This window comes from Dreissena polymorpha, chromosome 2, assembly GCF_020536995.1.
Source record: "Dreissena polymorpha isolate Duluth1 chromosome 2, UMN_Dpol_1.0, whole genome shotgun sequence".
Lineage (NCBI taxonomy): Eukaryota > Metazoa > Mollusca > Bivalvia > Myida > Dreissenidae > Dreissena > Dreissena polymorpha.
In genome coordinates this window covers 136,698,490-136,710,849 of record NC_068356.1, presented here as the reverse complement: position 1 = coordinate 136,710,849, position 12,360 = coordinate 136,698,490, and the positions used below count along the sequence as shown (strand labels likewise).

Here is a 12,360-nt window from a genome sequence, read left to right as displayed (position 1 = left end):
GGCATGTGACAAACAGGCCCCACCTCCTGCAGTGATTCTCAAGTGTGTTCCCGCATTCGTACCACGATTTTTCGCAACTGCGATTGATCGCGAATATGTATTACACACAAATCGGATAGTGACTGACGCATTTTTTAAAAATTCAAAATCAGAAATCTACGAATTTAAGTGCTGACGAAATCGTCATTTTTATAAAAATGACGAAATTTTGTGCTGTCGAAAATAAATGGTTTCACAGTATATCAACATGGTGTTGTCATGAAGTAAACTACAATTGTCATTAAGCAAAATGAAAGTGTAATTTAGCAGCATGCATGCACTGGTTAGAATATTATGAATGGGCCCGTGGATTGTTGGATAAGTGTTCGTTATTTTTTATCAAGCATGAATGTATCTAAAAATATCTGTGTGACTTGCAAATAACAGGTCCCTATGTCCCTATGTCCAAGACCAAAGTTCAAGGTCAAAGGTCAAATGCATTTAATCTACACATCACTTTGTTTGCAGCAACAGCTTATGCAGCCGTAATACATGTATATTCTCAAATTAGATTGCATGATTTTCCAGTGTTGTTAGACAGAGCGACTTGCACATAAAGAAATGCCCTTTGAAAGGTTGAAGTCAGGGTATTGTCTGGATCATAACCTTGTTATTGAAGCATGGATGGATTTTAAAATGACAGAAATAAGATTAATACAGAGTGTAAAACCAAACAACAATGTCCATCAATAAAAGTCAAGTTTTTTTTATGAGAGGTCAATGAGTGTTCAAAATTATTAAAAGCAATATGCTTCTCTGCATATGAAGGTCACTAAAGCGTAGTATTGAAATAAATAGCAAAAACATTTAATACATCTCCCTTTACAAATGCAAGGGCTAAGATTTAATATGTTTATGTTTCCTGATAAAAATGAAGTTAAATAAATTAAGAATAAGACTAAACTACATATCTTTTCCAGAATTTTCAGAACAAGAGCCAACATTGTTATGTTAACAAACCCAGTCACTATCAACCATCAATGAAGGGGAATCTGAAGGGCTCCCCCCAGAATAAGATAATTATTAGCCAGCCACATAACGGGGGTTTAATAAGGCACAGAGTTTATTTCTTGATGTTCAGAACAAAAAAGTGTTTCAGCTTTATCACATTATAGACTACTTTGTTTCTCGTCTCAAAAGAACTGTAACTTCATGTTGACCTCATAAACTAATCTTTGGATGGAGGGGCATTATAAGAGCCCTATTTGGAGAGGTACATTTTGTTGATTCCGTTTGTGAATAGTTCTGTACATAGCTGTTACAACGGTTGCTTTCATTTTTTTGCATGCGTTACGACCAAGTCGTTTGAACTGTATGAAGATAAGATTGGGTACCACTTGAAACCACTTCTATTATCGCTATAACTACATATCAAAACAAAAGCATATCAAACGCATGGTAGTGTGTATATAGTAACCTAACAAATCAAACATACGGCAGTGTGTATATAGTAACCTAACATATGTGTACTGATGTGTAACCTAACATATCAAACGCAATGCAGTGAGTTTATATTAACCTAACACATCAAACACACGGCAGTGTGTATATAGTAACCTAACATATCAAACGCACGGCAGTTTGTATATAGTAAACTAACATATCAAACGCTTGGCAGTGTGTATATAGTAACCTAACATATCAAAAGCACGGCAGTGTGTATATAGTAACCTAACATATCAAACGCACGGCACTGTGTATATAGTATTTTAACATATCAAACGCACGGCAGTGTGTATACCTTAGTTTGGGTCAAAATCTGGTTTACACCAAAGTGAGCTCCCAGGGTTACAACGCATTAACATCGAAATGTTAATCAACATAGCTGTCTGTATGACTTATTAATTAATGAGTTCAATCTTTCTCTGATATTTATTTGTATAGATCTATTGATTAATTATTATATTGTGTATTTTTATAATGTTTATGTGATATAAATACTTATTTTTTTTGTAAAGCAAATTTTTAATCAGAATATTGTGTTTGTTGCCGTATAATAATCCAATAGTCCGACGGCATATGCATGTGTTGATGACATCATATAATTATGCCCCCCTTCGAAGAAGAGGGGGTATATTGCTTTGCTCATGTTGGTCTGTCGGTTGGTCTGTCGGTCCGTCCACCAGGTGGTTGTCAGATGATAACTTAAGAACGCTTGGGCCTAGGATCATGAAACTTCATAGGTACATTGATCATGACTCGCAGATGACCCCTATTGATTTTGAATTCACTAGGTCAAAAGTCAAGGTCACGGTGACCCGAAATAGGAAAATAGGTTTTTCGATGATAACTCAAGAATGCATACGCGCCCAACAGGCGAACTCTGAACAATATAACTGAAGCAACTGGTCTGTAATCCATATCTATAATTATCAGTCCAATGAAACATCATCCTTTGAGTAAAATAAAGTGGATCAGTAAAAATATTATCAGAATATGATTTTTTGTATATGTTGTATATTAAATATTGTGTTAATGTTTAATTTTGTTGATTAATATAAATATAAGCAGGACAGGGGAGGTAATACACTATTACATCTTTCTTATATACAGGGGAAACAAATGCTATAAGTTAAAATTTCATGTTTAATGAATAGAGGATATCACCCCCCCCCCCAATTTTTTTAAACATCATGTAATAAATTACCCCACCCCACATTGAACCCCCTCTCACCCCCCTACCCCCCTACCCCCCCCCACCCACCTTTCCCCCACCCCCCCTAACCCCCCACCCCCACCCCCCCATTTTTTTAAACATCTAATAAATAACCCCACCCCACATTATAACCCCCCTCTCACTCCCCCCTACCCCCCCACCCCCCCCCCACCCCATTTTTTTAAACATCTAATAAATTACCACCACCCCACATTATACCCCCCTCTCACTCCCCCCCCCTACCCCCCCCTCACCCCTCCTACCCCCCCCCCGCCCTGCCATTTTTTTAAACATCTAATAAATTACCCCACCCCACATTATTACCCCCCCTCTCACCCCCACACCACTCCCATACCCCCCCCCAATTTGTTTTTTTAAACATCTTATAAATTACCCCCACCCCACATTATACCCCCTCTCACCCCCCCTACCCCCCCATCCCCCCCCTACTACTCCCCCCACCCCCCACCCCCCCCCCCCAATTTTTTTTTTTAAACATCAAATAAATTACCAAAACCCCACATTATACCTCCCTCTCACTCCCCTCCTACCCCCCCACCCCCCGCCACCACCCCCATTTTTTATAAACATCTAATAAATTTCCCCACCACCACATTATTACCCACCTCTCAACCCCCACCCTCCACCCCCCCCCCTTCAATTTTTATGCCCCCCTTGGAAGAAGAGGGGGTATATTGCTTTGCACATGTTGGTCTGTCGGTCCGTTAGTCTGTCGGTCGGTCCGTCCACCAGGTGGTTTCCGTATGATAACTCAAGAACGCTTGGGCCTAGGATCATGAAACTTCATAGGTACATTGATCATGATTTGCAGATGACCCCTATTGATTGTCAGGTCACTAGGTCAAAGGTCAAGGTCACAGTGACCCGAAATAGTAAAATGGTTTCCGGATGATAACTCAAGAACGCTTATGCCTAGGATCATGAAACTTTGTAGGTAGATTGACAATGGCTGGCAGATGACCTCTATTGATTGTCAGGTCACTAGGTCAAAGGTCAAGGTCATGGTAACCCGAAATAGTAAAATGGTTTCCGGATGATAACTCAAGAACGCTTATGCCTAGAATCATGAAACTTGATAGGTAGATTGATCATGACTCGCAGTTGACCCCTATTGATTTTCAGGTCACTATATCAAAGGTCAAGGTCACGGTGACCTGAAATAGTAAAATGGTTTCCGGATGATAACTCAAGAACGCTTATGGCTACGATCATGAAACTTCATAAATACATTGATCATGACTCGCAGATGGGACCCCTATTGATTTTTAGGTCACTAGGTCCAAGGTCAAGGTCATGGTGACCCGAAATAATAAAATGGTTTCCGGATTATAACTCAAGAACGCTTATGCCTATGATCATGAAACTTTATAGGTACATTGATCATGATTCGCAGATGACCCCTATCGATTTTGAGGTCACTAGGTCAAAGGTCAAGTTCACGGTGACCAGTAATAGTAAAATGGTTTCCGGATGATAACTAAAGAACGCTTATTCCTAGGATCATGAAACTTGATAGGTAGATTGATCATGACTCGCAGATGACCCCTATTAATTTTCAGGTCACTAGGTCAAAGGTCAAGGTCACAGTGACAAAAGCATACTCACACAATGGCTGTCACTACAATGGAGAGCCCATATGGGGGGGGCATGCATGTTTTACAAACAGCCCTTGTTTTTTAACACTTTATAAATTATCACACCCCACATTATACCCCCCTCTCATCCCCCTACCCCCCCCACCCCCCCCCCCCAATTTTTTTTAAACATCTAATAAATTACAACACCCCACATTATACCACCCTCTCACTCCTCCCTACCCCCCCCACCCCCACCCCCCCAATTTGTTTTTTTAAACCTCTTATAAATAACCCCACCCCACATTATTACCCCCTCTCACCCCCATCCCCCCTACCCCCCACACCCCCCCCTTATTTTTTTTTTTAAACATCTTATAAATTACCCCACCCCACATTATACCCCCCTCTCACTCCCCCTTGATAATACTGGCAGATGACCCCTATTGATTTTCAGGTCACTAGGTCAAAGGTCAAGGTCACAGTGACTCGAAATAGTACAATGGTTTCCGGATGATAACTTACATTAGGTCAAAGGTCAAGGTCACAGTGACAAAAAACGTATTCACACAATGGCTGCCACTACAACTGACAGCCCATATTGGGGGCATGCATGTTTTACAAACAGCCCTTGTTTTAATTTTTTCTTCATGGTTTAAATAAAACAAGTGTAATCCTACTTGCTATACTTTCAACTAATCTAAAAAGAGGTTTGTTGGTGTTATTTGTACAAACTTTGTATGTCCCCCACCATTAAAGTGGGTGACATATTGCTTTTACCCTGTCTGTTGGTTTGTTTGTGTGTTTGTTTGTGTGTTTGCGTCAAACTTTAACATTTGCCATAACTTTTTGCAATATTGAAGATAGCAACTTGAAATTTGGCATGCATGTGTATCTCATAGAGCTGCACATTGTGAGTGGTGAAAGATCAAGGTCATCCTTCAAGGTCAAATGCCAAATATATAGCTTCAAAGCGGCGCAGAAGGGTACATAGTGTTTCTGACAAACATATTTCTTGTTATCATATGAACTCTGAAGGAGACATAAAGAAAACACTTTGTCCACTGCAATAAGATAGATTTTCTAATTATTTGGTAGAAGTTACAAACATGGTTTGGAAGAGTATTAAGTGCAAGAACCAGGCCCCTAGGTCCAAGGTTCACTGTTCAAGATCATATGTAAAATATAAGAAACCAATCCATAAAACTTTGTCCTTAAGAGGGACCTTTTCAAAGATTTGTGCATGTACAGCATTGATATTTGTCATTAAATGCTTTATATTGATAAATGTAAACATTTGATCTAAAAAGCTCTAGTAAAAAATATTATCGAAAGAAAAAAGTACTTCTCAAATCGGCTCGAATCACTGACCCCTGGAGTAAAAGTATATCGCTTAGACCACTCTGCCATCCGTGCTCATACTATATATAAAGATTGATTTATTCCAAACTTTATATGAGCAGTCCTTGTAGTTTCACAAAATATAACGACAGCAGCAGACCTCCACAAATTATTCAATTGTTTTGCGTTGCAACGCTTTATAATGTTCACGTTTTTAAATCGTCAAAGATGCATTTCATGGATATTTTAGAGCACAGTAAATGTTCAGTATTACTGTTTCCTCACACATATCATAACTACAACAAAATTTGTGAAACTGAAACATTTTTTTTAATTTAGTAAATTAAACGAAACATGAAAAGGTCCCTTTAAATAAGTTTGGCTAGCATAGGCATAATTTTACATTCTTTATAAGTAGTGACTATATTGTATTGTTTAAAAGGTATTCTTTATAAGGCCCATGCCAAAGCCACAATTTAAGTTCAAATGTCATAACATAGCCCATCTGAAATTAGTTTTAAATGAAATGTAACATTCTTGTTAACCTGGGCAGTCATTTGTACTATATGTATTCTGTGCTTTAAGTCAGTTTAAATTAGCATTTTATTGAATGCACTTCTTACAATTTCATTCCAGTAGGTTTAAAGTAAACTAACACTGTACATGTTCTCACGTGACAGTTTACATCATGACGTAGTGAGGCTGGTCACTAGTCCCACAAAACTGTGCAGCAAAGAGATTTTAGAATTATACGTTGGACAAGTTCAAATAATATTTTCTGAGTCATGTTATAAGTGGTAATTGTTGATCTAATATAAATAGTATATAATATATATGTATGTATCATATGTTTTTATACTGATGCAGATTTGTTTGTAATTATAGTGTCAGAAAGTGACTTTTTTTAAAACTAGTTAATCTACAAAATGGCAACAAGTTCTCAGTCTTCAGTTGAGTGCAGTTCTAATGAAGTGAAGGACTATATTTGTAATGCCTGTGAAGACCAGAATACTGTTGAGACCAGTGCTGACTTCTATTGTAAACAGTGTGAAAGATTTTATTGTGGAAACTGTATTCATCTGCATGGTAAATTGTTCGCAAAACATAATTCTATTGGAAGGGTTGATATAGATAAATGGCCAGTTTCAAAAAAGGTGGTGGATTTTCTACAAACTTGTGATGTTCATAAGGAACATAAAATTGACCAATTCTGCAACCTGCACGAACAGCTGTGCTGCCCTCAGTGTGTATCTGATCAACACAGGTAATAATATTGTCACTCTTCAGTTGTTTAGTTATCATTATAATATGATTACAACAATAGGAAAATATTTTTAAATGAAATGTTGAAACTCATCATTTTAAACAGTGAAAAAAGCAAGAAGTATTAATAACCTTAACATTTTTCTGTGCAATGATGTGCTTTACGTTCATTTGTTGTCATTATGATCCCGTTAAACACTTTACATTTGGATGACTTGTGATCATAAGAATAAGAAAAAAGAATAAAAAATGTCTACTTGTGGCTCATGGGCCAATTGGAAAATATTAATTTTCTGATTGCTCATGAATGAAAATGTATGATTTACCAAAGCAAACAAATATCCTTTATTTGTGTTATCATTGTGAACCAGTCAATAAGAACAATTTTGTGCCTATGAATGGATTTGACAATATTTTGCTATCTAAGGGCAATTATATAAACAATTCTTCAGGATATTACAAAAACAACATGAATTGAAATTTAAATTGCAATTAGCTCAACTGAACTTAAAACCTTGATGTTTCGAACTTTAAACAGTGTCTTATAAATGTACATGTTTATTTCGCTACAAGTTTTACTTACGAGGACTATAGGTTTACCCTACCTATCTTTATGTATGTATGTCCCTCTTTTTGTCCATCAGTCTGTATGTCCGCTGAAGTAGATCCTGCAATGTCTCGGAAAGTAACTGAAGATACTTGCAAAAAAAGTATGTTTTCCCAAATAACACCTAAAAATTCCGAATGAAGAGTTTTCCAAAAAAATGATTTTTGTAGATCTCAACATTTTGTTTATCTTCCATGGAGCTGTGTACGTTAAACATTAGCGAATATAATACTTACAACACTTTTATTCTCAATTTTAAAGCATTTTTCAGCACAAATGGACAAGTTATTTTTATTCATATACTCATTAGTACCCATCTCAGTATAGCTTTTGTTGTTTAGATTTAATTTTTACAAATCCTGTATTTCATTCAATTAATAACACACAAATTATTTAAAATAAAAATTAAAAGTAACTCTGCTCAGGTATAAAAACCTAGGCCATTTGTTGAACAGCAACCCTTCCACTCCTATGGATACATTAGGTATATGGTTCAACATTTTAAACATCAAAAAGGGCTTAGCACAAAAAAAGTCACATTAATATAACATGTTTAACTACCACGGAAATAATGAAAGCCGTGACAGTTCATACAAATTGAACTAGAAGTATTTTCATATAAAATGGGATGACAGGATAATTGACCAAGAGAATTAGTATAAAAAGCAGGTTACAGGTTTGCCATTACTCTGTATGTTAATCCCTGCCTCTGACCATCCATCTGTACATATGAACAAAGTGAAATTTCTCAATAATAGTAACAAAGTATCTTACAGGTTATAGGTTTGCCATTACTCTGTATGTTAATCCCTTCCTCTGGACATCCATCTGTACATATGAACAAAGTGAAATTACTCAATAATAGTCATGAGGTATCATCTTGAAACTTTTTTCCAGCTATCAAAGCATGAATAATTTGACAGTGGTTTAATGCGTGTTTATTTTTTCTGTAGTTTTTTTTTATTTACGTACCACCACTCCAGTATCAGGTAGAATTTACAACCTGAAGTGCGTTTTATGTAAACAGGGCATTATACAGCATTTCCTTGGAACGTGAATAGCCTATTGGTATTGGGCTCATCTCTCTAACCAAACTTGCATGTATAGCAGGTTATAAAGCTCCAAAATGTTGACTTGTTTTTATTTCTCCACTTAGAAATGTATTATATTTTATTGAATTGTTTATGCACATTTGATGGTATATATAATTGTCGACGTAGCTCTCGGCAAATTTGTGTAAAGGGTTCATGTGAAGGGCTGTAATAATGACGCAGAACAATATATCAAAGATATACAAGTTGTTTATGTTCTGGCGGTCAAGTGGCAAATGCCTACATTAATCACCATTATTATACAACAATAACAGTAATAGCATTTGTAAAAACATGGCAATATTGTAATCCAATGAATACAATAAATACAGTCAATACAATACATACAATAAATGCAATAAATACAATCAATACCTTACATTGCATTTAATTAAAACAGAGATTATTAACAATACAAAGTTTAAAGTTTATAAATTGATTTATCACTAACCTGTAATAATGACGCAGAACAATATATCAAAGATATATAAGTTGTTTATGTTCTGGCGGTCAAGTGGCAAATGCGCGGTTACTTGCGCTTTCCACTTGACCAACGCCGCGAACCAATCATGCGTGTAATAGGTTTAGTGATAAAACTGGTTACGTTGTTAGCTGAACTGTAGTAACTGTTTGAAAAGAATTCAGGTTAATATTAAAATAGATAGATATTGATTTCGTATAATGAGATATTGTAAAGAAATAAGGATTTGTTAATTTACTCTATGACATAATAAAGCATGTAAGTTTCTTATTTTTATTTTATATATTTGTACTTATAATAATTACCTCATATACAATAAGATACCAGCTAATACAAAATAACAAATGATAATCATTCAACACAAAATATCTAGTCATTTCACGTCGGGCTTTAGTACCCATCTCTGTATAGCAGAATTGTTATGCCCCCAACTAGCAGCATATAGTTTTCGCACTGTCCATCGGTCGGTCAGTCTGTATGTCTGTCTGTCTGTCCTTCTGTCACGCTATTCGTGTCCGCTCTCTTATTCAAGTAGTTTTCATCGGACCTTCACCAAACTTGGTCAGAAGTTGTCTAGATAATTTCTAGGCCAAGTTCGAACATAGGTCATGCCTGGCCAAAAACTAGGTCATGCTAAGATCATATTTGAAAAAAAATCTTGTTACCATTATAAAATGTCCTTTTTGGTCAAAACATTTGTTGTAATGATATCTTGGCCAAAGCGGAAAATAAGAATATACCAAGAAATTAAATATTTATGTTTCACAAAGTACTTTTAATATTCATGAATCCACCTTTTCATAATATATTAGTCCATTTGGGCCTCAGGTAAGTGCCCTAGGGCCCATGGTCCTCTTGTTTATGTTCCAGAACATAATATTAGCAAGTGCATGTTTGGTTTCTTTTTTTAATAAATAATTATTGATAGTAAAAGAAAATACATTATTTTACAGGAATTTTTTACTACACTTTTCATGTTACAATTTATTGTTTTGTTAAATGGCATCTTTAGTGATACCTGTCATGTTTCGTTGCTGAGAAAAAAGTTAACTTTATATATTTCTAGTTGAATATGAATATTATTTGCAAACTTTTTTATCCCCACGCTTTTTGGAAAAAAAGTGGCCCTTATGTGGTGATCTCCGCTGTCCTTTCTGGCCACTATCTCCTCCTACACTATTAGCACTAGAACCTTGAAACTTACACACATGGTAGGTATGAGCATATGTGCAACAGTGCACTGTTGGGAATTCTGATCTGACCCCTGGGTCAAAAGTTGTGTGGGTTGGGCTGGGGCCGGGTCAGAGATTTTCACTCATTTTGTTTAGGTTATTTTGCATTAATTTCTTCATTTCTACACTGAGTTACTTAAAATTGATAATGAAGATCTCTTATGACAATATGGTCAATCTCAACTATGCATGGCCCCAATACCAACCCTGGAGCGCCCCTGGGTCAAACATGCAGCATGGAGATATGCGTCGGCCTCTCCCTCGCCATTTCTAGTTACTTAAGACATTGGTCTGTGTATATTTGTTGAAAATGTGCAGTCCACTGTGTTCACTATTAAGTACACTTAACTGTAAAAAAAATTGTCTGTAATATAATCATAAACATCTCTCGTGTCTTTGAATTCATTAAAATTGGGAAATTAACATTTTGAATGTGAAAATAGCTAATGAAGAGTGATATGCTCTTGCTTTGCTGCCATTTAAACATTTTTTGCAAATAATGAGAAGAAAAGTAAAATATATTTTTAACAAATTTTTAAAAAGTTGTAATTTTTCTTATGTAGAGTATAAAGTTAATTGCAAAATATTATTCATATAACCCAATTTAAAAACAATCATTGACACTAGGCTTGCTACTGTATGAAATTTCAATATCACATTTAAATAAACAATTTATTAGACCAATCTCTTGGATCCTCCTTTATAACAATTTATAATGGCATATTTTCTTTGCCATGAATAGATCATGTGACAACAACAAAAGCTAAATAATCACAATAGGTTAAATAACAACAAAACATATTTGGAGATAGAAGACCAGGTTTGCAGCTGACTTGTATTCCCTAAAAAAAAGTACCTGTATCTTATCAATTGGCAAACATTAGGGCACAAAACCACATAGTTAAATCTTCCGATTGTGAATTATAGGTTTTTATTAATTGCTTGGTATTAAAAGTAAAAATAAACTCCAATATTGATTTCCATTCATTTTGGCTTGACATGTTCAGTGTAAGTGCTCATTTTATTAGCTCCACTGGCCAATGGCCAGCGTGGCTTATGTCATGGTTAAGTGTCCGTCTTGCGTACTTCCGTGCGTTAACTTTTCCTTTAAACATCTTCTCCTAAACTACTCGTCCAATTCTGATGAAATTGCTCAGGAATGTTTCTGGGGTGAACCTCTTTAAAATTTGTTCAAATTATGCCCCTGGGGTCACAAAGATGAAAATTTCCTCCTCCATAACCATTGGGCCTAGGGCTATCAAGTTTGGTATGTAGAGACATCTAAATGTCCTCTTCCAAATGTGTTCAAATTATGCCCCTTGGGTCAAATTTGATCCTGCCCCGGTGGTCACAAAATTAAACATAATTTTATTATGCTTATATAGGATCTATTTTGTGAAAACTTTACAAATCTTCTCGTCCACAACCATCGGGCCTAGAGCTATCAAATTTGGTATGTAGTGACATCTAATAGTCCTCTACCAAATTTGTTCAAATTTTATCCCTGGGGTCAAATTTGACCCTGCCCCGGGTGTCACAAAAGTGTACATGTGCTTAAATAGGGCCTATATTTAAGTATTTGCACATGCCGAGAATATTTTCAGCCTTTTTTCAGCAGTGGAGCGATACAGGGCCATCATGGCCCTCTTGTACTTGTTTGTTAACTTGCAGAAAATGCACTTTTGGAAAAAAATTGAATGAATTTGCCTTTCTTTTTGGAAATTTTCTGACAGCAATTTGGAATTTCGTTGTTTTTCTTCAATTGGGAAAGTATACTTTTTACAGGTACTTAATAAAGAAGAAAAAAACTCGCTGGGTTGCATGTCATAAGCGGCTTATCACAGGCTAGAATATTTATACTCAGACTATATTTAGAAATAGAGGACCCTTTTCTATGAAGCAGGGTTATTTTGCTTTGCATCTGTTCTTTAGTCCGTTTGTCCATTGGTCCGTAGACCAATTGTGTTCCACAATACACTGTAACTCCAATATAACGCGGATGACGGGGTCCAAGCCACGCAACAGCGTTATAAACGGACAGCGTAATAAGTTTTG

At 36.0% G+C, this 12,360-nt stretch overlaps 1 protein-coding gene across 1 annotated transcript in view; it reads left to right on the top strand.

The window, feature by feature from the left end:
- The first annotated feature begins 6,541 nt into the window (after positions 1-6,541).
- The window catches only part of LOC127870108 (uncharacterized), a 26,251-nt gene continuing 20,432 nt past the window's right edge, over positions 6,542-12,360 (top strand). The window contains exon 1 of the mRNA XM_052412765.1: positions 6,542-6,895. Coding sequence (XP_052268725.1) covers positions 6,558-6,895 — 338 coding nt within the window. The 5' untranslated portion in view covers positions 6,542-6,557. The remainder of the gene's footprint in view (positions 6,896-12,360) is intronic.